General features: G+C 51.7%; 9 protein-coding genes across 10 annotated transcripts; 3 read left to right on the top strand and 6 right to left on the bottom strand.

The window, feature by feature from the left end:
* Positions 1-1,526: 1,526 nt before the first annotated feature.
* PV06_08017 (uncharacterized protein) lies at positions 1,527-4,133 on the top strand. Its single transcript, XM_016409309.1, has 2 exons — positions 1,527-1,917; positions 1,972-4,133. Exons 1-2 carry the CDS (start codon positions 1,807-1,809, stop codon positions 3,793-3,795), a joined length of 1,935 nt encoding a protein of 644 aa, XP_016261063.1. The 5' UTR covers positions 1,527-1,806; the 3' UTR covers positions 3,796-4,133.
* PV06_08016 (uncharacterized protein) lies at positions 3,912-6,624 on the bottom strand. The gene is made up of 2 exons (XM_016409308.1): positions 5,646-6,624; positions 3,912-5,596 (listed from the first exon to the last, which is right to left on the bottom strand). Exons 1-2 carry the CDS (start codon positions 6,499-6,501, stop codon positions 4,158-4,160), a joined length of 2,295 nt encoding a protein of 764 aa, XP_016261062.1. The 5' UTR covers positions 6,502-6,624; the 3' UTR covers positions 3,912-4,157.
* A 438-nt stretch (positions 6,625-7,062) lies between these two features.
* PV06_08015 (uncharacterized protein) lies at positions 7,063-7,558 on the bottom strand (the record flags this gene model as incomplete). Its single annotated transcript, XM_016409307.1, has 2 exons — positions 7,485-7,558; positions 7,063-7,419 (listed from the first exon to the last, which is right to left on the bottom strand). The coding sequence occupies exons 1-2, from the start codon at positions 7,548-7,550 to the stop codon at positions 7,063-7,065; spliced, it is 423 nt and encodes a 140-aa protein (XP_016261061.1). The 5' UTR covers positions 7,551-7,558.
* A 1,821-nt stretch (positions 7,559-9,379) lies between these two features.
* PV06_08014 (uncharacterized protein) lies at positions 9,380-11,834 on the top strand. The gene is made up of 5 exons (XM_016409306.1): positions 9,380-9,698; positions 9,773-9,806; positions 9,862-9,957; positions 10,019-10,983; positions 11,082-11,834. The coding sequence occupies exons 1-5, from the start codon at positions 9,529-9,531 to the stop codon at positions 11,533-11,535; spliced, it is 1,719 nt and encodes a 572-aa protein (XP_016261060.1). The 5' UTR covers positions 9,380-9,528; the 3' UTR covers positions 11,536-11,834.
* A 4,345-nt stretch (positions 11,835-16,179) lies between these two features.
* PV06_08013 (uncharacterized protein) lies at positions 16,180-18,677 on the bottom strand. The gene is made up of 2 exons (XM_016409305.1): positions 18,274-18,677; positions 16,180-18,217 (listed from the first exon to the last, which is right to left on the bottom strand). The coding sequence occupies exons 1-2, from the start codon at positions 18,587-18,589 to the stop codon at positions 16,587-16,589; spliced, it is 1,947 nt and encodes a 648-aa protein (XP_016261059.1). The 5' UTR covers positions 18,590-18,677; the 3' UTR covers positions 16,180-16,586.
* Positions 18,678-19,310: 633 nt separating this feature from the next.
* On the bottom strand, positions 19,311-20,039 carry PV06_08012 (60S ribosomal protein L37a). The gene is made up of 3 exons (XM_016409304.1): positions 19,952-20,039; positions 19,702-19,897; positions 19,311-19,622 (listed from the first exon to the last, which is right to left on the bottom strand). Exons 1-3 carry the CDS (start codon positions 19,968-19,970, stop codon positions 19,559-19,561), a joined length of 279 nt encoding a protein of 92 aa, XP_016261058.1. The 5' UTR covers positions 19,971-20,039; the 3' UTR covers positions 19,311-19,558.
* A 643-nt stretch (positions 20,040-20,682) lies between these two features.
* On the top strand, positions 20,683-22,462 carry PV06_08011 (uncharacterized protein). Its single transcript, XM_016409303.1, has one exon. The coding sequence runs from the start codon at positions 20,853-20,855 to the stop codon at positions 22,152-22,154; it is 1,302 nt and encodes a 433-aa protein (XP_016261057.1). The 5' UTR covers positions 20,683-20,852; the 3' UTR covers positions 22,155-22,462.
* A 17-nt stretch (positions 22,463-22,479) lies between these two features.
* Positions 22,480-24,230, bottom strand: PV06_08010. 2 transcript variants are annotated; one of them, XM_016409301.1, is made up of 2 exons: positions 23,701-24,230; positions 22,480-23,633 (listed from the first exon to the last, which is right to left on the bottom strand). In XM_016409301.1, the coding sequence occupies exons 1-2, from the start codon at positions 24,150-24,152 to the stop codon at positions 22,634-22,636; spliced, it is 1,452 nt and encodes a 483-aa protein (XP_016261055.1). In that variant the 5' UTR covers positions 24,153-24,230; the 3' UTR covers positions 22,480-22,633. The 2 variants fall into 2 exon arrangements, with proteins under 2 accessions (XP_016261055.1, XP_016261056.1); XM_016409302.1 differs by having other exon boundaries at positions 22,480-24,230.
* A 163-nt stretch (positions 24,231-24,393) lies between these two features.
* On the bottom strand, positions 24,394-26,507 carry PV06_08009 (uncharacterized protein; the record flags this gene model as incomplete). Its single annotated transcript, XM_016409300.1, has 3 exons — positions 24,394-25,977; positions 26,025-26,120; positions 26,273-26,507. 3 exons carry the CDS (start codon positions 26,505-26,507, stop codon positions 24,470-24,472), a joined length of 1,839 nt encoding a protein of 612 aa, XP_016261054.1. The 3' UTR covers positions 24,394-24,469.
* Positions 26,508-26,669: the final 162 nt, after the last annotated feature.

Here is a 26,669-nt window from a genome sequence, read left to right as displayed (position 1 = left end):
AACATTGATGAGATTGTAAGTCAGAACTGATCGGTGGCCTACATTCACTTTCATGATTTCGTGTTTACCATCTGCATACCTAACTAGTTATCAGTAAAGAGCGGCAGGGCTTAAGAGCACGGTAACTAACCAGCAAAGATAGATGTAGTTTAACTTAGATGACTTCCCTATGCGAAGAATCTTTGTCTATCCTCTGTGTGTGATATGTATCTTATTACCTTTATGTTTTGACAGTAGATAGATAACTAGAGTTCTGAATATGCTTAACTCTTTATCCGAGCTAAGCGGTGTGGTTCGTCAGTCATATATAACCTAGTTCCATAATAATTGTAGGGTTAACTCACTCTTGATGCTTTCTAAACATTGATTTTTTTCGGAAAGCAGCATCTTACATGGTATCGCTTTAATCCTGACTTCCCCTCTAGGCACGTCGAGGTCGGCTGCAACCCCTTTAACGACTTCTCCAAGGACCCTGGTCCATTCCGGATTCCTCAGCTCGGACTGGCAGGTGCTCAGTTCCCAGGTTCGCCTCACCGCGGTATCCACGACAGTTTCACTACCTTTTCCATACGGTGCCTGGTGACAAACGCCCACAATGACAGTTAGGCACTGAAGACACTCCTCAAGTCCAAGCTTGATGTCTGACGAAACGTCATACACGTCGGAGACTCCTTCGGATTCACCAGACATTGGTAGGTCGTTCTCATGGTCCTGTCCGTCGTCCCTAGAGTCGATCTTGTTGCTCTTTGTAGAGCTATGAGAGCTTCGTCGGCGCTTTATTTTCGAGGTCGAAGAGGTCGTGTTCTCCAGGGGTTAATTCTATTGGCAGAATGCATAGATCTTTCAGGCGCTGCTGCTCTTTAAGTGTAACACAGCAACGCATTGGCAAGTCAGTACATGCAAGAAAAGCGCAGGCAGCAACGGCTTGGCGCAACCGAGAGAACAAACCGTAACTAACGGGGCAGTTTCAGAGTTCCAGAACGAAGCAGCAGAATACTAGTACTACTCGCCCATGGTTAATTGAGACTTAACCCGGAAAGTGACAAAATCGTGCCAGTACGAGGGGGAAGCGAATGAGAATAGGTTCATTGATTGTGTGGCTGGCGGTGTGATTGGATTCAAATTCCAGTCCAGGTTCTTCAGACTGGTATCATGCCATTCTTGAACATTCCTCGCATGTTCGTGGGAGTTAATACGTTGATGGAGCGAGATGGCATCCTGCGTCTGATTCGAGAGTGCATGTTGCCTAAAGTCGAGCCTAATTCAACCAAGAGGTATATTCACATATGTGGGGGCTACTAGATCAAGACGTCGTCGTGCGTATCGTCGCTTTATAGTCTATGTCTCAGAATATTATGATATTGAGCATCAATATAAGAAAGTTGGGCGCTTCATTTTCATCTATATTTGTACCCCGTGTCTACCTGCTTGACCGTACACATCACGTGCGAGGCTGCCTTTACCGGACAACCCCGCAATTGCCTTCTCACCATCACTGCCGCTTTGCCGCGCTCTCGTCCACTTATCACAATCTCACGGCTTCTCATAGGGTGCAGCCATGGTCACTAGGTCGACAATCCCACTGTACCGTATTCCGAACCCCAACCACTCCAACTGCACTTGACAAAGATTCAGTGGAACCCGGCCAAACTGCGCCTTGTGATGGCGGTGTCGAAGAGATGTACTACGTAGTGCACTTCGACTCGTAACACCTCCTATCGTATAGCCTCGCCGCTGGACACTTCACCTTTGCTCTCAAGCGCAGTCAGTCCGACTCATGGCTCAGCAGCGAAAAGTCCTAGAGCCATGGTCAAGGATGCGAGAAAGTCATTGCAGCTGCCCAAGCAGCAGCTGCTCATCCTTGCGGTATGTCGGTTCGCGGAACCAGTGGCAATGACCTCTGTCTATCCCTACATCGTGAGTATTGAAGAACCTCTGTGTGCTTCTCGGTCGTCGCTAACCAATGTCCAGCCTGAGATGATACAGTCCTTCCACGTTCCAGACGACGACGTCGCCAGGTGGGCCGGCCTCATATCTGCCATCTTCTCCCTTTCTCAATGCTTGACAGGCATCGCCTGGGGAAGGGCATCGGATCGTTTCGGTCGGAAACCCATCATCCTCCTCGCCCTGACGTGCACAATGCTCTCGAGTATCTTGTTCGGCTTCTCTAAGAATTTGGCTTGGGCTTTCGTTGCACGGTCATTGCAAGGGTTGTCGAACGGCAATGTGGGCATAATACGGACTGCCGTTGCAGAACTGGTTCCGCAGAAAGAGTTGCAACCTCGAGCATTCAGCATCATGCCGTTGGTCTGGAACATTGGCAGCATATTCGGTCCGTCTTTTGGTGGTTCGCTGGTCCACCCTGCGGAGAGGTATCCGCGTCTCTTCGGGAAGATCAGGTTCCTCAAGGAATATCCATTTGCTTTGCCAAATTTGCTCATTAGCCTGCTATTCCTACTTGGCATCGCGGCTGGATTTTTGTACTTCCACGAGACTCTGGAAGAGAAAAAGTCGCACAAGGACTACGGACTCGTGTTGGGCCAATGTCTCCTCAAACCATGTTCTCGGGATCGCAACCGGCACCGAAGGGCGTGGTCAACCGACGACGAGGCAGATCCTTTTCTCCCCGGCATCTCGAGCGAAATGTCCTCCCCGGTTGCCAAGCACGATGCTCGGCCTACCAAGCAACATTCAGGGTGGTCGGAGGTGTTTTCGAGGCAATCCAACATCAACTTGGTCGTTTACACCCTCTTGGCCATGCATTCGGTTGCTTTCGACCAGTTGTTGCCCATCTTCATGCATTTTCCCGTACAATCGAGGCGGGAGACGTGGCGACATTCGCCCCTCAAGTTCTCCGGCGGATTTGGCATTGATTCAAACAGAATCGGCTTACTTTTCACCGTCTACGGCGTCTTCGGCATGCTCATTCAGTTCTTCGTTTTCCCCCCATTCGCAAGGAAGTATGGCGTCCTAAATTGTCTCAAGGCTTGTGCGTTGACCTTTCCGTTGGTCTATGTGGCGGTACCTTTCACTGCTCTTCTACAGAGTGACTCTTCCAGACAGGGGGTAATGATGGTCTTGATGCTGATCAAAGGATTCGCCGGCATTTTTGCTTTCCCATGCTCGACAATCCTGCTTACCAACAGTGCGGCGAGTCTCAAGATCCTCGGCACTCTGAATGGCGTTGCCACCAGCGTCTCTGCCATCGGGAGGGCGGCGGGTCCAGCACTCTCGGGCGCCATGTTCTCGATAGGCGTCGACATTGAATATGTCGTTGTTCCCTGGTGGACGCTGGCCTTGGTCGCCGTGGTAGGCTCGGTGCCGATCTGGATGCTTGTGGAGCTCGAAGGTTTCAGCAGTTCCCAGGACGATGACGATGACGATGATGACGACGACGACGAAGATGTTGATGGTTACGATGTCAATGATGGCGATGGCGATGATGACTTTGGCACGAATATTCGATCGGCGGCGAATGGGTCTGTCGCGAGAGCTTCTGCCACACCGACCAGTGCTGCTCAGTCAAGGAGGTCTACGATAACCGGATCGTTTTCGGATGTTTTTGTAGAGGACGACGACGACGATGCCGCTTCCGACACCAGGCTTCTGTCCACTACGACGTCGCGGGAAACGCATCTCGAGCCTGGTGGTCGCCACGGTCCGCGTCTACACCGCGTTGCCAGCCCCATCGGTCTTGGGCCCGGTGGGGTGATTCCTGTCGGGGCGCGCAGGTACAGCAGTGATCTCGGAGCCACCAGGAGTGGGTTGGGTGCCGGTGGCACGAGTTACTATTGATTGATAAGATGGCTGGTCGTCGTACTAGTACCCTAACACGTCACGCTGTGTACTTGAGCGTCCTTTTGCTTGACGTGTGACGCTGTCGACGACACGCTTCGCCGTCAAGGTCATAAGCCTAATTCAGCAGGTCACTGTCATACATCACCAGCATCTTTCATGGTTCCGCGCCACCTTCTGCCCGCAACAATAGAAATAGACCGAGATAACAAGATGCAAACGATAGCGACGAGACATGGAGACATTTGTTTTCTCAGGTCTTAGCACGTAGTTGTCAAGAAAATGTAGTCGAGCTCTCTATTCGAGTTTGAGACCCAAAATTCATATACCTCATAATTCCCATTTTCTTATCAAGTATTCGATCATGCCAACAATTTCGCCGCCGCGTGTAGCCTGTCGACGATGATCTCACTCCAGCGTTCCGCGTTGGTCACGTTGTTGTCCTCGAAGCTCTCCACGAGTCCGGGGTACGTCGCGCCGGCGTACCCGGTCCATCGCCCCGGGGCAAACACCACGTGCTTGAACCACGACCTGTTGTCGAGGCCGCCCGGGAAGAGGAACTGTCGCTCCAGCATCTTGTACTTTGAATTCGCCTTCCGGACCTCGTAGTACAGCTTGACCTTTTTCCACCATTTCCACCACGGGACATCTTCTCCCAGCCTGCCCTTTAATTCTGTCGTGTAGGCATCAAAGTGCGAGGCGGCTTTGTGTAATTTCGCCGTGGCCTTGTCCAAGTGCTTGAAGCTGAAGCTGAAGCTCGACGAGAAAGACAGCTCCTTGGACCTTTCCTTGACGTCTTCGAGGTAATTACCAAGGCCCCGTGCATAGTCCTTCGCGCTCAGAGGCAAAACTGCGGATTCGGACAACTGAGCGGCAAGCAACGCCCATACCTTCGTCACCGCAACATGGTAGTGCCAGTCTTTGTCGCCGTAATTGTCCATCCAGTGGAAGCTGTCGTAGTTGGAGTGGTAGTGATAGACCGCATCCTTTGGACCGTTGCCAAAGCCAAGATCGAGAGATGGGATGCCGGCGAAATCTTGAAATGCGGTAAAGTCACTGCCGGAGCCCATTGTCCGGATTCTGCCGTCCCAAATGTCGCCGACCGTCTGTCCTTCCGTGGTTTGGTTCGGTGAAGGTATGGTGCCGGTCACATTGTAAATCAGCTTGTTGAGCAACGGCGATGCTGCAGCATCAAAATGTTTCCCACGGCTTCCGACGTCGACATTGAGGTACGCAACCGTGCTGGAGGACAGCCAGGGCAGGTACTCTTCGACCCATTCCGTTGATCCAACCAATCCGTACTCTTCCCCGTCCCAGCTTGCGAACACGATGGTACGGAATGGTTTCCAACCCGCCTTGAGTGCTTCACCAAAGGATCGGATGACCTCATTGAGTGCAGCAGAGCCAGAATTTGGATCGCCTGCACCCCCAGCGATCCAGGCATCCCTGTGGTTCCCGAGGACAATGACCTCGTCCGGGATGGTGCCGTTGATCACGCCTATCACGTTCCAGAGTGGTGTGGTAACATATTCTTGTTCGTTGACCAGGTTCAGAGTCATGTCACTTGGTGACGGTCCAATATAGTACTCGACTCCTTTATATCCCAATCCACCACCCTGCCAGTCATCGCTGAACGAGCTTGCGTTAGGACCGTGTCCGTTGAGAGCCTTCAAGAGAGGAAGGGCATCGGCGTAGGATATGGGTAGTGACGGTATCTTGGGAGTGGATCCCCCGGGATCGAGCCGAGGCACCCCTGGCTTTGAAGGGTACCCGGGCGTGGTAGGGTCTCCTGGAAGAGTGCCTGCGACGCCTGTTAGTCTAACGTCAGTATCGAAGTCTGCTCAACGTACTCAGGAACTGCGTACTGCCTCGCTGGACACTGCTTGGATTCCTGGCTGGACCTTCGGGATATGGCTTGTAGCCATTCTCTTCCGTGATCTCGCCATCTTCTTGTGGATCGGAGTAGATGACGATTCCAATCATGCCCAACTCTTGTGCCCGCTTGACTTTGAGACCGCGAAACACCTTTCCATATTTCGCCAGCGCAATCTTTCCAGACAGGCTGATGTTTGCAGCCAGTAAATCTTCGAAATCTTGGTACGTGCCGAAGTTGACATAGACGTACGGGGCGGTGACATTGCCACTAGCGGAGTAGCCATGGAAGGTCGGTATACGGTCTTGCAAGGCCGTGCTCGGGTCTTCATCGAGGATATCCTCCTCCAAGCTACACTCGTACTTCACCTTGTCGTCTTTCAGCAACGCCAGCCGATGCGAGACGGGGTAATTGATATAGACGTCGTAGGCGATAATGTCCGACTTGACTCCAAACTCTTCCCATCTCTCTCGTGTCCAAATGGCCTGGCTCAGGTTCTTCCCTGCGAGATGTGGACCGGCAGTGTAGTACTCGCTCCATGAACGGACCTTATCCTCGTCCGGGGTGCTCAAGAGCAGCTCTTGAAGTTCGTTGTATGTGATTCCCGTGCTCTGGGGCCATGCTTTCGGTAAGTGGTGAGACCAAGGGAAATATGCAGAGAGAGGATCGTGACCTCGTGGGAGAATCGCAACGGGCAGGAGGAAGCATATTATAATAGCAACAAGAACGCTGGATAAGGCGACGGTACAGAAGCGGCGGACGATGGTGTGGTGGTATTGCCCGGTCCTCCGCTCTACGCGGACGGTCGAGATAAGTGGAGTGCGTTCGTCCATGATGTGCACATTGCTATCGCACAAAGACCAGAACCTCAGCTTGTTAAGAAGGGCCGCCGAGTACGTGTTGAGGTCAGTGAAGAGAAGTCGAGATTCCTCTTGCTGTCGAACTGCCGTTCGCCGCTTCAGCCTGCGGAGATGCACGAGGAAACTCGAGTTTCTGACGCAATTCCGCGCTTCGGCTCATCGGAGTTACAGATGGGGAAGGTTGGCCGAGGAAGAGGGGAGCATACATAGTGAGACTCTCTCGACATCTATCTACTTTGACAAAGCCCTCGAGTACCACTTTCCACGAAACGGACTCTTGGTCGGCTTCACATACATCTAGGGAACTCGAAAATGAAGGCCATATATCGTTTTATCTCATCATGTCTGATTTGATGCTATAAGCATAATCACTAATAAGGCCCATACATAACTCTACCACGGCCACTCCCTCTTCTCAAGTCAAATGATACTGTCAAACCGCAATCACTCGATTTGCTAGTAGGTAAGTAATTATAATGCATGATCCCTCCAAAGAGCTTCGCTGCGGCGAAAAGGATCTCCGTTGCTTGCTTTTTACCCTGGAAACTCCAACACCTGGTCCTTGCCAGCCAGAGTCGGCAACCACTTCACCCGCTTGGAGACGTAAAGCTCTGCCTGCGGTTCAGCCCTCTCAACCTCTTCCGGGTCATCGAGCGACCCTGCTTGAATGAGAACGACTCCCTTGAAGGCATCTCCACTTCCGAGCTTGAAGAGGTTGCAGCCACAATTTCCACAGAAGGAGTACGTCAAAGTCATGCCGCTGTCCTGAATCGTGGCATACGTCGCTGGCTTCTTTCCAGAAATGATCTTGAACTTGTCTTCTGGGACAAGGACGTTTGTTGTGAATACACTTCCACTGACGTGGCGACATGTCGAGCAATGGCAGATGGCCTACTCCATACAATGATGATTAGCCAAAACCACCATACTGATATGTCTCTGTCTCTCTCTCTTACCTTCATGACTGGGTCACCTGAGTACTCGTACTTGATTTGACCGCAAATACACTGTCCGGTGGGCATCGTGTGTGTGTGTGTGTGTGTGTGTGTGTGTGTGTGTGTGATTCTCAATGATAGAATGTCTCTCTTTTCGACTTGGAGCTCAATACCTACCTTGGAGGTAATCTCTATTTCATGGTGCACACAAGTCAGCCCCTTATATGTGTTTTCCGCGCCGCGCGCCCTTCATCGATGTCACTTTTGCGTTGCTTATGCATAAGCTACACGAGGTCCCCGAATTTGAATCCTCGGTGACCATCCAAGACCAGTCACTGCGTATTGTCTCCTTTTTGGTTACCATTCAAAGCCGCGGCTGACTACTCCTTTTTCCCTGCAGCTTTGCTTGTTTTGCCCATCAGACGGGCAATGGCCGGCGGCCACTGCGCTTAGGCCGTAGCCTCCAATCACCACGCAGAGTAGGGACCTGACGCCTGGGTGCAGAGTTTGTCCACCCCAAGTAAAGCAGCGGTATCTCAAAAAACACCACCTGCCCAATTTGTCGCTTGCCATTTGGGGTTCCCCCGTCATCCATAGGTATCTCTTGGGTGCGACATATCTGGTGCCCGTTGGGGGTTTTTTTTTCTCTCTCGGCATCATTTCATCAACCTCAAGTCGTCTCTGTCCGTTACAAGCACCTACGGTTGCCCAACCACCTCGACTACTCTGGATGGGGTATGTGGTGTCCCCGGGGGAGTGGTTAACTTCTGTTCGACGTGAAGTCTTCGGCCTCGCTGCGCACGTGTCTGAATTTTCTACCCCGGGATATTTCAAACATGTATTTGAGATGTCTACTCCACGTCACCCTCTCTAGTCCGGACGGTGTCTTTTTTTCGGACGGTTGCTTGATTTCACGCGGGACATTTGTACAGGGGGGCACATTCCACACAAGGTCCAAGACATGACGGGGAAGTGGGCAGGCAAGGAAGCTACACCCATGGGGTTCACAGCTCCTAGTCATTACGACTCGTCAGTGCTCATCGTAACAAGCGTACTTTGGATTATCCATTACTCGCAACGAAGAAACGAACTTCGGAAACAAGTTCAACACACACACGGCCAAGACAAGCATGAGGTCATTGATGTCGTAGATGGCAGAAGCTCGACCCGCGTGGATTGGCCAATCATGAGTTCTTTGACTGGCCGAAAATGCCGAGTAGCTACAACCCAAGTACTGTACACAGCAAAGACCACTAAAAAGCATTGAAGCTCACTAAAATTCCTTGGGTTCAATCATAATTTGCTCTGGAGCCGAGTACTAGACTCACTAGCTACCGAGTTTCATCGCTTAAATCGCGATAATTACATACCCCGTACAGAGTAAGATCGAAGTTATTGATTTCGCACTTTCAGGTTTTTCAGCCTCACAGCACGTGGCTTTCCCTTTGAATTTCTCCCCCCCCTCCCGGACAGAAAGACTGAGAAAGCAAGCGTGTATGGTATGATGTGAAGAAAAGAGCCCCAATGGACTTCTGAAGGTCTAGACCCATACTTCTCTTTTGTGCAAGAAGAGGTAACGTTGCAACTGCGACTTCAAAAGGGCCCATACCTGACCCAGAATCCGGGACTTCGCATCTTTGCACAAGTCGAGAAGGGTGGTTGATTTATGTATTCTGGCGGCTCGATTTGCGGCTCGATCGCGCTAGAAGCCGGCGATTTGTGTGTTTTGTATGTGGTTTCTAAAACTAGTCACGGAATATACCATTAGGTACTCCGTAGGTAGAGTCCCTCGCTTCTCGCCTCGTGGTCCGTGACGTAGGAGTTTATGGTGTGGACGTGCGTCATTCCAGTTTTTGGGTCCCTCTCTGCTTGCTACACTTCCCGTGTCTAACGAAGCATTCAAATATCATCCTGCCCTTCATTCAGAGACACGTTGCTCTGCTCGTCCCCCGTACTCGCCCCCGGTACTCGTCCCCCGTACTCGTCCCCCGTACTTGTCCCTTGACTCGTAGAGTGACTCTTGATTTGGGCCTTTCGTTCTCTCGACGGCCGTCATCAACCGACCATGGCTCCCCAGACATCCTTCATGACGGTCAACTTTGATCAGTACAACCCCAACTCAGAAAAGGGAACAGACACCAGAGCATCACTTGCGTCGCTGGACTATTCCCCCCTTCGCCGCCTGACATGGAGGTCTTTCGTCATGGGCGTCCTCGTGTCGATGGGCGGTTTGATGTAAGGCAACAAACAGTCCTTGGAGTCAGAATCCAGCACCTGGAACATTCGTTGCTAACGTCTGCATTATTCAGCTTCGGTTACGACACTGGTCAAATTTCAGGTTTTGTAAGTTTATTTCCATTTTTCACTGATGAGACAATGTTGTTGACCGTGTGTGCAGCTTGAGATGCCCGATTTCCTCGATCGTTTCGGGCAGCGCAAGCCTGATGGAACACCGTATTTCAGCAACGTCAGATCTGGTCTGATTGTCGCTCTGGTAGGTCGGCACCTCTCTCCATACCAGAACACTCAACATCCCTAACAGCCGCCTCCTGCAGTTGTCGATTGGCACGTTGATTGGCGCCTTGGTGGCAGCTCCCATCGCTGACCGCATCGGCCGTCGGATGTCCATTTCCGTCTGGTGCCTCGTCGTCGCTGTCGGTTTTGTGATCCAGATTGCTGCCAATACCAGCTGGGTTGAGGTCATGGTCGGCCGTCTCGTCGCCGGTTTTGGGGTTGGTGCTCTGAGTTTGCTCGTCCCAATGTATCAGGCCGAGACATCCCCACCGTGGATTCGAGGAGCCCTGGTTTGCACATATCAGCTGTTTATCACGCTGGGCATCTTCCTGGCCGCCTGCTTCAACTATGGCACGTACACCCATCAAAAGTCGAATTCCGGCTCGTGGCGCATCGTCATTGGACTCGGCTGGCTTTGGACCATCATGCTTGGTGTCGGCATTCTCTTCTTCCCGGAAACGCCTCGATATGACTACCGCAAGGGACAGACGGAGCGTGCCAAGGAGACGTTGATGAAGGTCTACGGTGCCCCTGCACATCATTACAGCATCCACGTGCAGATGGAGGAGATTGAAAACAAACTTCGTGCCGAAGTGCAGACCAAGGGCAACCCTGTCAGCGAATTCGTCGGCATGTGCAGGGCACCTCGCATGGGGTACAGAATCTTGTTGGGCATGGGCCTCCAGATGTTCCAGCAACTGACGGGAGCCAATTACTTCTTCTACTACGGCACCACCATCTTCCAGTCGGTGCAAATCAGCTCGTTCGTGACGCAGATGATCTTGAACGGCATCAACTGGGGAGTCACCTTCATCGGATTGTACCTTGTCGAGCATTACGGCCGGAGAAAGTCACTCATTGCGGGGAGTATGTGGATGTTCGTGTGCTTCATGATCTTTGCTTCCGTGGGACACTTTGTTCTGGATATCGATGAACCGGCCAACACTCCTCAGGCCGGAGTGGCCCTCATCGTCTTTGCGTGTCTTTTCATCCTGGGTTATGCCACGTAAGTTCTTTTCCGTCTTTGGTTTTAGCCTTGGAGCCAGGAGGCTCGACGCAGCTGCTGACTTTGGGCCTTTCTCTTTGCTGACACATCTCACGCAGGACCTGGGGACCCATGGTTTGGACGATTCAAGCAGAAATCTACCCGTCCAAGTACCGGGCCAAGGCCATGTCAATTGCGACCGCCAGCAATTGGACTTGGAACTTCCTGATTGCTTTTTTCACCCCGTTCATCACGGGCGCCATCGATTTCAGGTATGGCTATGTCTTTGCAGCCTGTAACGTCACCGCAGGTATCCTGGTCTACTTCTTCGTCATCGAAGGGCAAGGTCGTACGCTCGAGGAAATCGACACGATGTATCTGGAGCACGTTCCCCCGAGAAAGAGTGCCAAATGGGTCCCGCCGCCGGCTGCTGAGATGGCCAGGATTCAGAGAGAGGCAGGTACGGCGGACGCCCCGGTGACAGAAGAACGAGGTATTTATAGCGGTGAGACGGAACGAAACGATCTTGCCGGGGAAAGCAACAAGGGGGCTCAACAGGAAGAATATGTTTGAAACAAAGTTACAAATCTGAGCCGAGATGACCTGCAACAACAGTAGACTGTCTTCCAGAAAGAAAGGTTTTAATACATGGGGGATGATGGTTGAGATATCTCGATTCGAGCATCACCTGAAATGTCGATCTCGAATTTGACAGTTCGTGATGACGGCAAAATTGAACTGCATAATAGTTTGAATGAAACGAAAACAAGCAATGGATGAAAGGTGACTTCTATTTGTGTATATTGGATATTCGTGGAACAGAATAAAATTAAATCGTCGGAGGCATGTTTGGGATGTGCTGCTCGGGAGACATGTTGAAATAACCTTGGAATGCAATTTCAGCGAGAATCGGCGTTTGAAATAGCATTGTCTCCTCGCCGCTGAGCCTCAACTAAAAAGATCCCACGCTTCACCTGAAATGGCCTAAAAGGGGGGCCGGAAACTGCGGCTACGTTTCAGAGAAACCGCGTCCCCGGGCATCGTTTCCGCCCAGAGCCTCCCACAGCCTCAAATCTAGCCCCGACTCCGTACAACTACCTCCCGGCATTATTACGAATCGATGACTGTACCTGAGAAATTGCCCAGATCATCAGGCCCGCCAGTCGCTGTCAGCGCCCCCAGGTTATTACCTAGGCAAGGAAGGAGAGAAAGACTCCATAACAACGTCGTAACGTACTCGTACACTTTTCACAGGAACCTCTCCGGCTCTCCTTATTCGATACGCGTACGAGATACAAGTACGCGCGCCATCCAATCTCGCCAACCAAACCGCATCCTTTCAAGGGTTTTCTCTAACAGACACAGCGCTCTTCGGTTCCTCCACAAGAGATCTCAACAAATTCAAACACCGTACGGAGTATCTCCAAGCAAAAGGGGGGCCTGGAGGAAGCACAGGATTCGCAAGGAGGACTATCGAGGTGAGGATCGTGGTGTACTCCGTACTCTGGCCCAAGTTACCAGCTCGGAGCCCGGATATTATTATGCTTGCAAAGTTGTACAGAGGCTGGTGATCCCCGGCGTCCTTGAGCTTGTGCAAATGGCAATGGCTCACATGCTCACATGAAAAGTCCCTTTCAGTGTAAGGCCCTTGGCTGTCGTTTTCTTTTCGGAGACTTGAGATTCCGTGCTTACTACTTGACCGGAGCATGTACTCGTACCCAGTCATGTATGGCCTTTGTGAAAATCCATCATCGAGTCTCTCCCAGTCGGTTTCGCCCGGATCATGTCCATCATGGCCCCATCCCCTGTTACGGGGTTACGATCTGCAAAAGGATGCGAAAGGATGCGGAAACTAATCACACGACGAAACCAACGTCCTGTTGGCAATCGTTGTCCTTGTCCAGAGCCTGAGGCAATTGTGGAGGTTTTTGGCTTGGGTGGCACAAGTACGAGTAGCCCCCAAGTTCGCTTGCTTGCGTTTGGCGAGGTACTGAATGATAGAGATTTTCTGTTGGTTTGAACCATCGACGGGAAGTTCTAACCCTGTTCTGCAACCTTTGCAACATTGCTGATGGGCTATTCTAGTACGGAGTAGGTGAGATCCATGAGATCCCCCCGAGGAAGAACCATCTTTTGGAAACCGAGAATGACGATCAGGTCCCCCAGTGCTGCCTGCTGGATTATACCTGCCGTACCCAGTTACCCCCGTACTCGTCTGGTACTCGTAACAGACACTGGAGGCAGGAAGGCGCTTCCAAGTTCAAGGTATGGATGACTTTTCGAGTCAGCCTTGTCTCGTTGATGATGACTTGTTCTTTCTCTCGCTCTCGTCTCCCATTTTCAGTCGTGTTTCGTCATCTCGTATTCCCTTTTCCCTTCTCTTGTTACTTGTTCCCTCTGGCTTACACGCACACACGTTCCTTTTCCCCCTTCTCCTTCATCAATTTCTCATCTGGTCTTACCCGTCACCACTCTCAACCCCCGGCCTCTCTCTCTCTCTCTCTCTTCCGGGCCACAGTGTCTCAGATAACAGCCGGCATTCGTCCTACCCCAGCATCAACCGACCACTGCCAGCTTCTTCTTCCCATGCAGCGTCAAGAGTAAATCGATTCGAAGGAAGAATTTCGATAAACTCTTCCGGAGACATGGGTTTCCTTGGTCTCGGAGAGCCTTCCCTGGGCACCTTCATCATCTTCCTTGGCGCTTGGATCAATCGAGACTTCACCACCCCTGTTGACCGGTATGCGTACACCCACCACGAGCCTCATTTAGATGATACTGAACGATCATCCGAAAATCCCGTGACCAAGATCGAACCGCTAGCTTGGAACCGTCAAGACAGATGGCGCCAGCGAGAGATCTCGGCCTTTGGGTTCCGCAAGGTCATCAATACTCCCAACACTGCCGTCTTTCAGGGTCGCCTCCTCAGCAGATTTCTTCTCCGCTTCCCGTTTCTCATCGAGATCGTGTACTGGGGTCTCATCTATAGTGTTTACCAGATGGGCAGGGCCATGCTCGCCGAAAGGCTGCGTGACTCGACGGTCGACGTGGCCTGTCACCACGCCTTGCAAGTCATCCGACTGGAGGAGAGGCTCCACATCTTTTGGGAACCGGCCATCCAGCGCTTCTTCCTTCAGTACCCCGGGGTAATGTACTGGGTCAACCGAATCTATTCTTATGTCCATCTCCCTGCGACCGTCACCTTCTTGGTCGGGCTGTATTGGTTCGCCATCACCCGCAACCGGACCCTCGCGAGATGGCGGCAACCCGCGTCAGGACCTTACCTCTACGAATCCAAACGCAGAAGCCTTGCCGTTAGTGATTCCAAGCGTGATGTTGCGCCGACTTACTAATTTTGTGGGTTAGATCTGCAATCTTCTTGCCTTTTGTGTATTCTCAACTTGGCCCTGCATGCCGCCTCGACTGTTGGGTGATTCCAAAACACCTGGAGATGCCGAGCATGCTCGAAGCTTTGGTTTTGTCGACACGGTCCACGGGCGGGACGGAGCTGTCTCGGTGTTGTGAGTGCATCCCATGATCATCTCTCGCAAAAGGGTCCCCTTTGCGTGCCGATTTGTGCAGAGTTTATTGACGCTTCTTCATCAGTAACACAAGGCGATTTACAAACCAATTAGGTACGTCATGCCTGGTACCATGGTGCGCGTCTGGGGGGGGAGGAAATTGCTAACATCCAAGCCAGCGGCGATGCCATCCCTCCACTTTGGCTACTCCTTACTCATAGGCCTCTCCATCATGCAACTCCCCATTGCTCACCCAGGCCGTTGTTACCGCGTCTCGATCCCCGTCCCGTTTTTCTCGAAATTCGGCTTCGAGACCGTCTCCGCCAGCATCAGGGTACCATCTCTGGCCAAACTGGCGTGTCAGATTGTCGGGTTTTCCTACCCGGCCATGATCCTGACGGTCATCGTGGCGACCGCGAACCACTTCATCATGGACGCAGTCGCGGGAGGCACCATTTGTCTCCTGGCGTATAGGTACAACGAGGCCATGCTGAATTTTTTGCCCCTGGAGGACTGCCTCTTGTGGTGCTTGCGCATTCACAAGCCCGTCCAGGAACCCGTGTGCCCGTCCAAAAATCCAGACGAGCATTCATAAATCGGCCTGGTGCTGGGGGTTTCTTGTTGTTTTTTGTCTATTGAGCGTTTCAGCGACTTTTTCGTCATTCTTCTCCTGAGCAGGCCATGGAAAAAGGTCAGGTCAGGTCAGGTGGGAAAGCAGGTCCGTCCATGACCAACCAACAGCTGGCGTTTGGAAAAGGTGGCGACACCATAGTATTCGTATAGGGTTTTCAACACACCTACAGACGTGGTTATCGCTGGGGGGGGCTATTTGTTAGACTCGAATCATCAAGGTCACCACCTAAAGTCACAACATAAACCTACCTCCTCCCTCCCCCCGGCGGAGGTCGACTTCTCCCCGCGATAAATGGTTCGAGCAGGAGCCGTTTCGTCGGTCGGTCGACCTTGTTTCGCGACGAAATTCCAAGGCGCTCTTTTTGATTTTTGTTTTTATCAAGAGTATAGAATAGAAAGTTGTAATGATGGGCGAGTTGCGATTCACTTTACAGTTTTTTTTTTCTCTTTCCATTTCTCAAGAAAACACAGAAAACCAAGAAAGCAAAAAAAAAGAGGTCTTTGACCTTTGCACTGTAGAGTTTGGTGGTTTTGGGCTGATCATGGAATAACAAAAAGGGTAACTTGTGGTGCTCGGTAGCTCGGATGAAACCCACCTCCCCTTCACCACCACCGACCACCGACCGCCGCCGCCGCCGCCTGAATTGTTTTATTCTGAGTACGGAGTATGTGGACAATTGGCCAAATCCTTCTATTCTCACCGTCTATAAAGAAATAAATCAATCAAGTTGGGTTGGGGAGGGGGGGGTTTGGGCAAATCATCGCCGGCGGCTTTTTTCACCCTTCTTGCCCCCCTCCCAAAAAAAAAAGATTTGATATCGGCAAAGTCAATCTTGGACGTCCAGTCTTGCCCCGGAAAGTCCATGTCAAAGTCGACAACATGATATCTTACCGCACGACCAGGTAACCTCTATATAAAAAGACGTGTCTCGCGGAAGGTCGTCATTCTACGTAGCAGATCTCACCAGCCCCATCATCGTCCATCCCGTCATGATGAAACGTGAGTTTAAATATACAGACAACAAGCAAACACACACACACACACACACACACATAAGACATGGTTTTATTTATCAAGCCGAGCAAGAGTCCAGGGCATGTACATCCGTAGGCCCATCAAATATTTATACACGGTGGCTTGCTATACTCCAAATTTATTAGTAGTACTTCGTAGTGACCCTACGAGGATCCTCGAAATGACGACCACTCGATTGACCGTGAAGTCTTTCTCTCTCTCTCTCTCTCTCTCTCTCTCTCCCCAATATCGAAAGCCACTGACTGATCAGCTTCCCGTCGTTGATTGTCCATTGTACAAAGTCTCATCCCTAATCCATCAAAATGCAAGCCCTGATGCCTTTGCCAAAAACGCCGTTATTCGTGTCGTAAATTCGTAACCTTCGTCATAAAGAGAGAAAGAAAAAAGCAGTAACAGTGCTCAAACCAAACATCAGGTGCAAGTAAGGAGGTTGTTCACCCAGGAGCTTTCAGGGCGCTCACAGCTTTGTCGACCTCGTCGCCCGCAACTTTCTCCCACTTCGCCTTTCCATCGACATCCAGAGCCTCAAAGTCTCCAATTCTATCGTACAACATCCGAGATATGTCGCGGTTTATAACGGTGTACTCGTCTTTGGTAATGGTCTGATCGTGGTAGTGTGGCTTCAGAGCCGTGGCCACGAGCTTCTGCACGTCTTCTTTGGCGGAGAGAGACATGGCCGCTCGGGTGGGAGAAGTTTCTGTAGATCGAGCCTGCGGCTTTGATGTCGAAGACGACTCCAGTATACGTGGTACACGAGCTCTTGGTCTCGGCTGGGCCAAAATCGGGCCGGCTGTGGGAGGTGCCTTTGCTCCCCCTGGTTGGCGATGATTGTGAATTTCGGACTTTGGGTTAGTTGGTTCAGGAGAATTTGAACGCAAGGGAGAATAGTCTGTTGAAGGGAAAATGGGCTGTATACGCGACGTCAATCCAGTCGGCGAACTAGGTCGGAGACTGGTGGGAGGTGGAGGAGTGGCGGATGTAGCTCGTGGTGAGGAATGGTTCGAGGGCATGGGCGACAGGGCTGGTGAGGAAGGCCGTGGAGAATTTTGCTCAGCAGGAGGAGACGCTGCAGGACGAGGTGAAGGACGATGAAGGTGGACGTTGTGTGAGCTCGTGCCAGAGTCTTCTACCTCCTGCAGAAGGGATTGCAGGAAACTGGGCGCAGCTGGATCCATAATAGGCTGTCTCGGAGGGATAGGATCTGCCAGTCGTATAGGCTCGCGCGACCGGGTTCTGCGGGTTGCAGAGGCTCCAGGCTCTGAGACAGTCCGTGTAGATGCGCTTGGTCGGCGCCGCTTGACGGCTGGGGCAGCACTATCTTCGGAGTCTCTCGGGGAACCTGACCGAGACTTTCTCTTCCTCTTCCTCGCCGAGCCAGACTCACTGGGAGACGCTTGAGCTTGCTCAAAAGCATGCCATGCCATAAGCTCTTCTGGGGTTTCCACCGGCGGGCGCGGTGACGTGCCAATTCGCCGAATTCGTGGCGTTGACTCTCCACCGGGGCTACTGGGGAGAGTAGGCTCCATCTCCCTGAAGCGGTTCCCAGCACCTTGAAGTTCGGCAACCTGCATACGGCGTCGCCAGGCGTCATGAGCCTGTCGATTGGCCTGGCTATGTTGGCGGTGTCGTCTCAGATATGTTGCCGATGACTCGTCCTCCTCATAGGGAAAATCCAGGTCGAGGTTGATGCGTGACCATACTGTCTGCCACACTTGATTCCAGCTTGACTCGTTGCCGCGTTGCCTACGCTGCTGACCACGAGTACGGCGACGGCTAGCCCTGCCTGCTCGAGGAAGGCCCTGCTGCCGCGGGTCGACGTCGCGTTGCGCTCGACAATTATCACAGAACCAGTGGCCATAAGGCACCTCTTGTAGATCGACACAATATGTATGCCACAACTTTTGACAACCATCACAGTACATGAGCACATCTTCGTTGTCGTCTTCACCGCAAGCCTGGCAGGCTTGATCCTCGTCGTCTTCGTCGGGGATCTCGAGGAACATGGACGGATCCAATTCGGCGACTTGGGTGCGATCTTCAACAGGATAGGAGGAGATGACATGGCCTAATAATGGGTCAGTGGACGGTGCTAGAACAACAGGGGGGGCATTCTTCACCGACCTTCAACTTTGTGCATCAGTTCGACCAGATTGAAACTTGCGCGGCAAATCGGACAGCTATTGGCCCTTTCCACCCACGGCGTCAGACATTCATTGTGAAGATAATGACCGCAGGGTCTTAGATGAGCGATTAACTCATCTGAATTATCTTCAGTCGAGTCACGAAGGGTCGTGTTGTGTCGTGCATCCTCGGCCGTCTTCGAGACTGTGGCGGCAGCACCCTGCTGTGGAGACTTGGCAACGACGGTTGGAAGTGCAGCGGCATCTCCATTATCTTTGCTCAAGTCTCCCAGACAGACTATACAAGTATCTGACATTCAGGAGAATTTGTCGGGTGATTTTGAGCGCAGTGCAGGCAGTGAGAGGCTCATGGGGACAACTAACAGCGATTCGCTAGCGTTGATGATGCTCGGTGGAAAGAGAAGATGGAAAGTGGATGCACCCCAAAAGGCGGTTTAAGAATAAGTCGAAACGGGGAAACTGAACCGAGTCCAGGTTCCCCCTCCGTCTTCACGTGATTCGATGCTGCCTATGGCTTGCGTGGAACATGACCAGATGGATGGTGATGGCCAATTGGACAGGTTTGCTTGGTCCTGCCAAATGATCCTGGAGGGCTGCGACTCTGCTTCCGCCTAAATCTCGCTCGCAACCAGGCCAGAGATGTAGTCAAAAGGATCTCAGGAACAAACCTTTTCCCGTCCCGTAAAATGTCACTTCTTACCACATCACAACAAAAGCGGCTATGAGAACTGGAGTATTTGTGATTGAAATGGCGGTGAATGTGTAACCCAATCAGTAGCCGAAAATTTCCAGCTGCCTAAGCCTGCAAGTGGACAACATGCTGGAAAGAAAGTTAAAAACAGCCAGCATGAACGCAAATGCTGTCGCATCAGGCACGAACATGAAAATCAAAACGCGTGGCCGACTCGACCGAAGGATCCTTAAAGAGACCGACCATTCGGCGTGCACAGGTCAATCTCACAAGAGAGCGCCTGTCGGTATAGACTCGATGGCATATGGATTCATGACTAGAAAACAGGAGAGGAGAGGAATGGAAGACGCAGGGAATGGCGGAACTTCATTCGATGATTCGATTGAGGTCTATCGATTTCGGATCGGCCATTGACAATGACGGCTTTCGACGAGGCGAAGCTGATTGTCCTGTTTCAGAGGGTGACCGCTTTTCATGCGAATCTTTCTGTGATTCTGCTCGTGCTATTTCAGATGATAAAAACCCCGCGTGTTCGACAAAGAAACCGTTCCGTGCCCATACTTCTAAAATGCTTTTACACCTCCGCGATTTCTCTCAATCGTCTGATGGTCGACCTCGTAGCGGCGGCAGCGGGAGTACTGGAGAATCGGGGAAAGAAAAGAGTCAGACAAGCCCGTATGTGGTGCGAAGATCTCAACACGGCCTTCAAAAACTTACGAAACAGTCCATGCGCCTCCAGCGATAGTCTTCTTGCAGCTCTTGCATTGCCAGATTCCGACCGAGTGTCTCTTGACTGCGTTCTTCCCGCAGAAGGTGCAGATGTATCGGGAATGTTGGGTGATTTCCATCTTCTTGACTTGTTTTCGGAGGGATGCACCGTATCGAGTACCGTACTTGCCGGTCACGCCGACCTCTGCAGACACAGTCAGTTACCGTTCTTGTGGGTTAGGTAGATTTGGGACCTGACTCTTTGTGCGCTTCGTCATTTTGGCGGATGTAGACGAAGTGTTGCTGGAGGATGGTAGATGTTATCTTCGTCTCAATCGAAAGTAAACGAGCGCAGTTTGCTAGGAAATCTCAAAAGTGTGGAAGGGGAAGACGGCTAGTGTCTTGGCGGATAATTGTGCGACCAGCACTGATCACGTGAACACTAGTTGGGCATGGCATCTCAGGTTATCTATGATTAGGTCATCCCTGCTCGATCCACCGATGCATGGCACGCGTCCGTAGTCGCGGGAGGCCCAACTCGAACAGGAGGTTTAGGGGGTTGTTTTACGAGTATTATTTACGTGGGTAGTGCTTGGAAGGGCTCCGGAAGATGAAATTCGAAAGTCGTACTCTGTGTTGTGTGAACAGCAATATGACCCTCTCTGCTGCTACTAGAGTCAAGCCACACATCATGCCACTGGTCTTGACTCGGTGGGATGCCGACTCCTGAATTTCAATTTGGGCTTGTTTGTACGGTGTAAAGACCCCCTGAGAGATTCGAAAGGTGTAAAAGAGTGCTGATGAGAGTCCTACTGTACGGATATTGGTACCAAAAATAATCTACTCGTCCGTCAAATCCTGTGGTTAGCCTGCGCCCACTTCCCTCCGCGTCTTACTTTGCCCTTGACTAGTGCAATTGAGTGCCACGGTAAAACGATGGCAAGTCCCTGGGGCCATGAGGCTTGTGGTCTTGTCTCGTCTACCTTCAGCTCCGCGTTTGCTGGTTTTCATCCCAAAAAAACGAACACCATTTCCCTTCGTCATTCACTCCAGCGTGGTGTCTTCCTCGTCCATTTTCATTCTCTTTCCATCTTCCCCCTAGACTTTTCGTGTGCTCGTCTACCAGTGTCGATAGGCAGCTTTTTCTTCCCGCACACATAATGGCTGCCAAACGCCAATACGACATTATCCTCCTGGGCGCGACGGGCTACACGGGCAAGTTGACCGCCGAATACATCACGTCCAGCCTGCCGACCAGCATCAAATGGGCCGTTGCCGGTCGCAACCAATCCAAACTTCAATCTCTGGTCAAGGAATTGAAGTCGATCAATTCGACGCGTAGTGCACCTGATGTTGTCCCCGTCGCCAATCTCACCGCCCCTGAAATGACCGCGCTTGCCAAGAAAACCAGAGTCCTCCTCAACACCGTCGGCCCTTATCATCTTTACTCGACTCCCGTGGTCGAGGCATGTGCTCAGACGGGCACCCACTACGTCGACGTCACCGGAGAGACTCCGTGGGTTCGAGAGATTATCACCAAGTACGAGGCTGCCGCAAAGAAGAGCGGTGCCATCATCATCCCCGAGAGTGGTGTTGAGTCCGCGCCTTCAGACTTGGTTGCCTACATCGCCACTCGCCTGATCCGCAAAGTATGGGATTGTGGTGTAATGGACGTCGTCGCTTCTGTTCACGAGCTGAAGTCGTCCGGCCCCAGTGGCGGCACTCTCGCGACCGGCCTAGGTCTGATGGATCACTACTCTGGCAAGGCGTTGAAGGAATGCATGGATCCATTCTGCCTGTCCCCCGCTCGCCTGAAGCCGTACACCAAGGACACGTTGTACCCGCCGAACCCGGAACCCAACACATACATCCGCACGGGGATGCAGAAGCTGACCGGCGTGTGGTCCTACCCTCGCCTAGGCAACCTGGTCACCTCCCTCTCGGCCAAACCCAACGAAGCCATTGTCCACCGCTCTGCCGGCTTGACGCCGTACTTCTACGGCTTTAATTTCAGCTACGAAGAGTACATGGCTGTCGGAAGCCCCGTCGTCGGCGTGCTCATTCACTTCGCCCTCGTTCTGTTGACCTTGTTCCTTGCATTCCCCCCCACTCGCGCCATCATGAAGATGTTTGCAAAGTATAAGCCAGGTTCCGGTCCGACCGAGGAGTCCACCAAGGGAGATGCGTTGGAATTGCGTGCCGTCGCAGTCGCCGAACAGCTGGCCAAGCAGCCGCGAAAGGCGCTCGCCACGTTCCGATTCGAAGGCGGCTTGTACCAACTTACGGCGATCCTCCTGGCCGAAGCCGCGATGGTGTTGTTGAACAAGGAAGAAGAAATCAAAAAGTCCCACGGCGCCGGTTTCCTGACCCCGTCTTGCTTGGGAGACGACTACCTCGACAGATTGGGCAAGGCCAACGTGAAGATTGGAGTTCAACAGATTGGCGAGGTGGGCAGCAAGTAGCAGTCGGATTTTCTGGTGTCTCAGTGAGGCTTCAAAATGTATCATCGTTAGGGTTATGGCAGAACGTACGAGGCGGATTTTCACAGAGGGTGGTTTCGAGGTGTGCACAAACTGGTTTTGCTCAATGAGACCAAAACCAAAAGGCAGGAGTTGACGTATGGCTTTGCGTTGAAAAGATTAATGAGACCGGGATTTTCTTCATCATGGTACTGGCTTCTATGAAGAATGAAAACACACAGAAGTTGACCTAAGTCCCAGGATACCAAGACCCCATTGCCTTTTGCGGCATGTGAAATTTTGTTTGTTCCTTTCGGCATACTTTGCCTAAGTAACTGGGTTTTTAAGCATTCCATATCATTGTGCCTACAAACGACGACGACTAAACGCGGCCCGCTTCCCAACAGTCGTAACACATACATCCAGAAGCTGCTTCCAAAGATACACACATAGACAGAGCCGCGGTGCTTTGTGCGTGCAACCTAGATATAACTGACTTTCGTGCCCATGCCAATTGTTGCTCTGACCTTGTTCCAGCTAGTGTTCGCCAACGACCTTGCCTTTTCCCTGATGTGCCTCTGGCTGAATGCCATTATAAATGCCAATATGAACAACAACATCCTCAGAATATTCGTAGGGTTTTTCGATATCGTACCGGCCAGGTTGCGAGCAAGATTCGAGAGCGCGGAAAACAGTAGACGGGCCTGCGCGAGCATGGCGTTCTGCTTTGTGGCCTTGGGTTTCCGAGTGGAGCGCCGGGGTGTCTGTGAAGATGGAGGCGACATTGTACTTCGGCCAGAAGAGGCTGCAGGTGGTGCAGGTTGGTGTCGCGGTGGTGACGAAGAGGACGGCATCGGCTGGGGAGGGATCTTGGTCATTGGTGGCGCGTCTTTTGGTAGTTTTCCTCCTTGTGCCGTGGTGCTAGCAGTAGTAATGTGTGTGCCACTAGGGTGCTCCTTCTCGATCCCGTAATCGACTTCACTACTCGTCCTCTGGTGCTTTGACGTTGGTTTCGACTGTACTTGTGTCTGCTCGCGCAGCTGGCTTTGTTCGAGAGGGGTTGTTTCATGTGAGTGTGCGTCTTCCTCGGTATCTTCAAACACCTCTTCGTCTTCTTCTTCGTCTTCTGCTTCTCCGACGTTGTCGCGCCCTTCACTCGCTTCCTGAAGTTCCTGTAACGTCTGCATGAAGGCCTCGCGTCGCTCCTCGTCCAAGAAATCGCTGTTGGATATGAAACTTTTGGCATAGTCCCACTCTTCGTTCCGCGGCAGTACGTGAAGCGTGAACAGCTCAAGCACTTTGATCCGAGACGCCAGATCCTTTGGCGTGTTTGTGCCGTTCATGCCTGGTTGACGGCCGTTACTGAGGGCATTGCTGAGGTGGGTCGAGAAATCGAGGTCGTTCTGCGATGAGGAAAGGTAGGTTTCGAGTCGGGCTTGGTTCGTTTTCTGGTCTGGCGCTTGTCCGAGGAGAAGATTGGATCTGCAAGAACCGTCAGTCTGTGTGCGTCTAACAGCAGGTCTAGAGAATGGATGGGGTTTGGTTGTACAAATTGTAGACCACTTCAGCATCCACCGAACCTTCTCGTCCCTGATAGCCATCCTTGATGACCTGATCCCAGATATTGCCATTCCTCACATTCCGAACGATGTCGCTGTAGGGTTTGGGACCAAATATATTCGCACCCTCCTCGTAGCCAAGGTCCACGATGGAGTTCAGTAGAGTGACGTACAAGCTCCAGATTTTGATGCGCTGACTTGTCGTTGCGGTCGCGACCGGAGCTTGAGCAGGGCTGTCATCTGGCCTCTTGTTTCCAGGCGGCGTGACGATAGGCTGAAGAGCATCGTATGCTTCTAGCAAACGTCGAGTTAGGAATAGCTGCGAAGCATGCTTGTAGATTTTGGAGATCTCGGATGTCGTGCGCTTGCTAGACTGATTCAATGACGCTTGCGAGGACGAGAGATGTTGCGAGCTTGACTGCGAATCCGAACCGACGGACATCGTGGAGCAAGAGGACGACAGATCGAGTGAAGGATACAAAAGCACAATACGTTCGAGGAATGAATTCAAGACGCAGTCATGTCGGGCAGATGAGAGAGTCTGGGGTTTGAGGTCCATTCGGTAATTGGATGGATTTCGCTTGAACCTCGGCAACAACACGTCGTGCATAGTACGGATACTGTACGGAGTATGTGAGGAGGCGCAGAGCTCACATTGCAGCTCCTCCTCTGTTGCTCCGTCATTGCTGGGTATTTTGCTATGCTATGTAGTACAGAAGATTAAGTCTTGTAGTGTGGTATCATCGACCTCGGCCAAGGTCATGTCTTTTGCAGTTTCAGCATGTCTAGAATGCCATCCTCGCACGCATTTGCCTGGAGTCGATTGCTAATCAGCCTCCAGAATTCAGCATTGTCGTTCCAGCCAGGTAGAAGCTCGCCCTTTTCGACCATTTCGGCGATTCTGCCATGTGCTGCGGCGTCTTTCTGGGCCACAGCCTCCTCCGCATCCATGGATGTGTCTGCCGGTAGATCGCTGAGCACATCGAAAATGTTCGACTTCTGAGAAGCGGATGCAACCTTCTTAGTTTCAGACATTGGCCTGGTCTGAGGCAAACTCGTCGCTTTTGAAGCTACAATAGTAGCTGCCCCGCCAGAATCTTTCGCACTAGAGTCATTGGTTTTGTCGGGATCATTCCCTGTCAGAATCGAGCTTGCTATCGCCAAAGGAGCCTTGAGCACGTCGACCACGCCTTTCGTTAAGCCTTGATCAGGCTTTTCAATCTGGACTGCTGCATCTGGCTCATTACTTCGGAGCTCGGGGCTCCCTTCCTCCTCGACGGTTGCAATTGGGCCTTGAGGAAGTGCCGGGAGGCTCTTTCCTTCTCTCTTAAGCTTTCCGGGGAGCTTAAGGCCTATCTTCGCGGTCACAAAACTGTCAAAGCCAGCCTCGTGGTAGTTCGCAGCATGCAGGTAGCGATCATACCCTGGCGGCAAGTGTATTCGAGGGAGTGCTACAGGACTCATATCGTTCTCCACTGCCTGCAGTGAAGTGTCGACCCATTTCTTGCTCCCAATACCAGCAAGATACTTGGTGTCCAGGATAATTGGGAGCAAACTGTGCAGTCTAGCACTGAAATCCTCAACCTTTTCAGGGAGGTCGCCGATGAAGCATCTGTAGAGATTGATGAGGTCGGTCAGACAATTGTGTCCGACAAGTGCGCCTTTGCGTTTCCTCAGTCTCTCTTGCAGCTTATCAAGAAAGGCCTGGATGTTGTCTGGCGCCTGTCCCTCCGGGAAGCCTGACGTGACATAAAAATGCGGTAGACTTGAGATGTCCCCACCCAATATGGCTTCGATGACCCAGCGAAAGCCAACGGCGTTGGCAATGTCGCGTTCACGCATTTTCTCGCGGAGCGCTCTTTCGCTTTCCTGCTGGTCGGCGGTCGGATTGGTGATCTGCACAAAATGACCCATGCCTTGTGTTTTGAACTTGGGCCATTCGTTTCTAACTGTCTGGTGTGTCAACCGAACCTGGTATCGATTGAGTGTCGACGGTACCGGATCTTTAGCATCGGCCGCAGGGATATTGAGGTAGTTTTCTTGCGTTTTTTTTGGGAGTGACTGCCACTGGCTGATCGACTGTCTGATATGGTCCACCAAGACGGAATCCTCGTCCTTGAGGACCATATTTGGCATATTTGCCTTAGACTTTTCATCTGCTATGAGCTTATCGCGTACCTCATGTTCTTCTTGTCGTGAAAGATAGTGAACACCTTGCGAAAAAGGTCGTTCGATGTTGAATCCATGGCGTAAGAGGAATGATATTGCTAACCACGTCAACGATGCAATCGACTTTACCAGAGGTTAAACATACCTCCACTGTTGTAGGACCAGACTCTGCGGAAGACGTTCTCGCTGGTTGCAGGCAGAGGACTCAAGTGAAAGTTGTATGGTCGAGCAACATAACGACCTACAGGTGTCAGCAGGTGTTGAATATGATGAATGTGTCATGGATGTGAGTGCTGTTGTAGTGCCATCCTTTGGCTTGATGCTTTGCCAGAGAGCCCGGGAATGGAATGCTGCCGAATCAACAAGACGGTAGCTCTAGATCAGGTAGCTTACCTTTCTTTGTATCCTCATTGACAATGGTCAAGCCTATCTGTAAGATTTGATAGATTTGAGCAGCCGATCTCAGGTCATGATAATACTCTTGTAGAGTAAACCTTCCACTACCTCCGCCCTGTCTTCTGGCAGCCACGCCAGAGAACTCAAGGTCGAAAGCTATGAAACGGCTGTCAGCAATGTGCTGGATGATCTTGATAAGCTCCTGCGGGAATGTGGCGTGTGTGATATCCATGGTGTGAACGGCAAGTGGTGGTTGTGGCACAAACGAAGATCGAAATGAATTGAGCGGAAGGCATAAAAATTTGTTCGTGAATGCAAACAAGCGACGAAGGAGCGAGGGCATCGAATAGCAAGCAAAATGCAGGAGAGAATGTGTCACGACATGTACGTATGA

Source organism: Exophiala oligosperma (assembly GCF_000835515.1).
Source record: "Exophiala oligosperma strain CBS 72588 unplaced genomic scaffold supercont1.7, whole genome shotgun sequence".
Taxonomy (NCBI): Eukaryota; Fungi; Ascomycota; class Eurotiomycetes; order Chaetothyriales; family Herpotrichiellaceae; genus Exophiala; species Exophiala oligosperma.
The sequence above is the reverse complement of the archived record's forward strand: the minus strand, read 5'-3'. Positions and strand labels throughout refer to the sequence as shown.

Excerpts from the sequence above, each read along its gene's own strand:
- PV06_08013 (XM_016409305.1), bottom strand. The coding sequence starts at position 18,589 with ATGTCAGATACTTGTATAGTCTGTCTGGGAGACTTGAGCAAAGATAAT. Across the intron at positions 18,218-18,273 it reads ACTGATGCACAAAGTTGAAG|GCCATGTCATCTCCTCCTAT; the intron begins GTCGGTGAAGAA and ends ACCCATTATTAG.
- PV06_08011 (XM_016409303.1), top strand. The coding sequence starts at position 20,853 with ATGGCTGCCAAACGCCAATACGACATTATCCTCCTGGGCGCGACGGGC.
- PV06_08016 (XM_016409308.1), bottom strand. The coding sequence starts at position 6,501 with ATGGACGAACGCACTCCACTTATCTCGACCGTCCGCGTAGAGCGGAGG. Across the intron at positions 5,597-5,645 it reads AGGCAGTACGCAGTTCCTGA|GCACTCTTCCAGGAGACCCT; the intron begins GTACGTTGAGCA and ends CAGGCGTCGCAG.
- PV06_08012 (XM_016409304.1), bottom strand. Across the intron at positions 19,623-19,701 it reads GGAGGCGCATGGACTGTTTC|TACTCCCGCTGCCGCCGCTA; the intron begins GTAAGTTTTTGA and ends CCGATTCTCCAG.
- PV06_08017 (XM_016409309.1), top strand. The coding sequence starts at position 1,807 with ATGGTCAAGGATGCGAGAAAGTCATTGCAGCTGCCCAAGCAGCAGCTG. Across the intron at positions 1,918-1,971 it reads CCTCTGTCTATCCCTACATC|CCTGAGATGATACAGTCCTT; the intron begins GTGAGTATTGAA and ends ACCAATGTCCAG.
- PV06_08010 (XM_016409301.1), bottom strand. The coding sequence starts at position 24,152 with ATGTCCGTCGGTTCGGATTCGCAGTCAAGCTCGCAACATCTCTCGTCC. Across the intron at positions 23,634-23,700 it reads GCTGAAGTGGTCTACAATTT|ATCCAATCTTCTCCTCGGAC; the intron begins GTACAACCAAAC and ends CGGTTCTTGCAG.
- PV06_08014 (XM_016409306.1), top strand. The coding sequence starts at position 9,529 with ATGGCTCCCCAGACATCCTTCATGACGGTCAACTTTGATCAGTACAAC. Across the intron at positions 9,958-10,018 it reads CTGGTCTGATTGTCGCTCTG|TTGTCGATTGGCACGTTGAT; the intron begins GTAGGTCGGCAC and ends CGCCTCCTGCAG. Across the intron at positions 10,984-11,081 it reads TTCATCCTGGGTTATGCCAC|GACCTGGGGACCCATGGTTT; the intron begins GTAAGTTCTTTT and ends CATCTCACGCAG.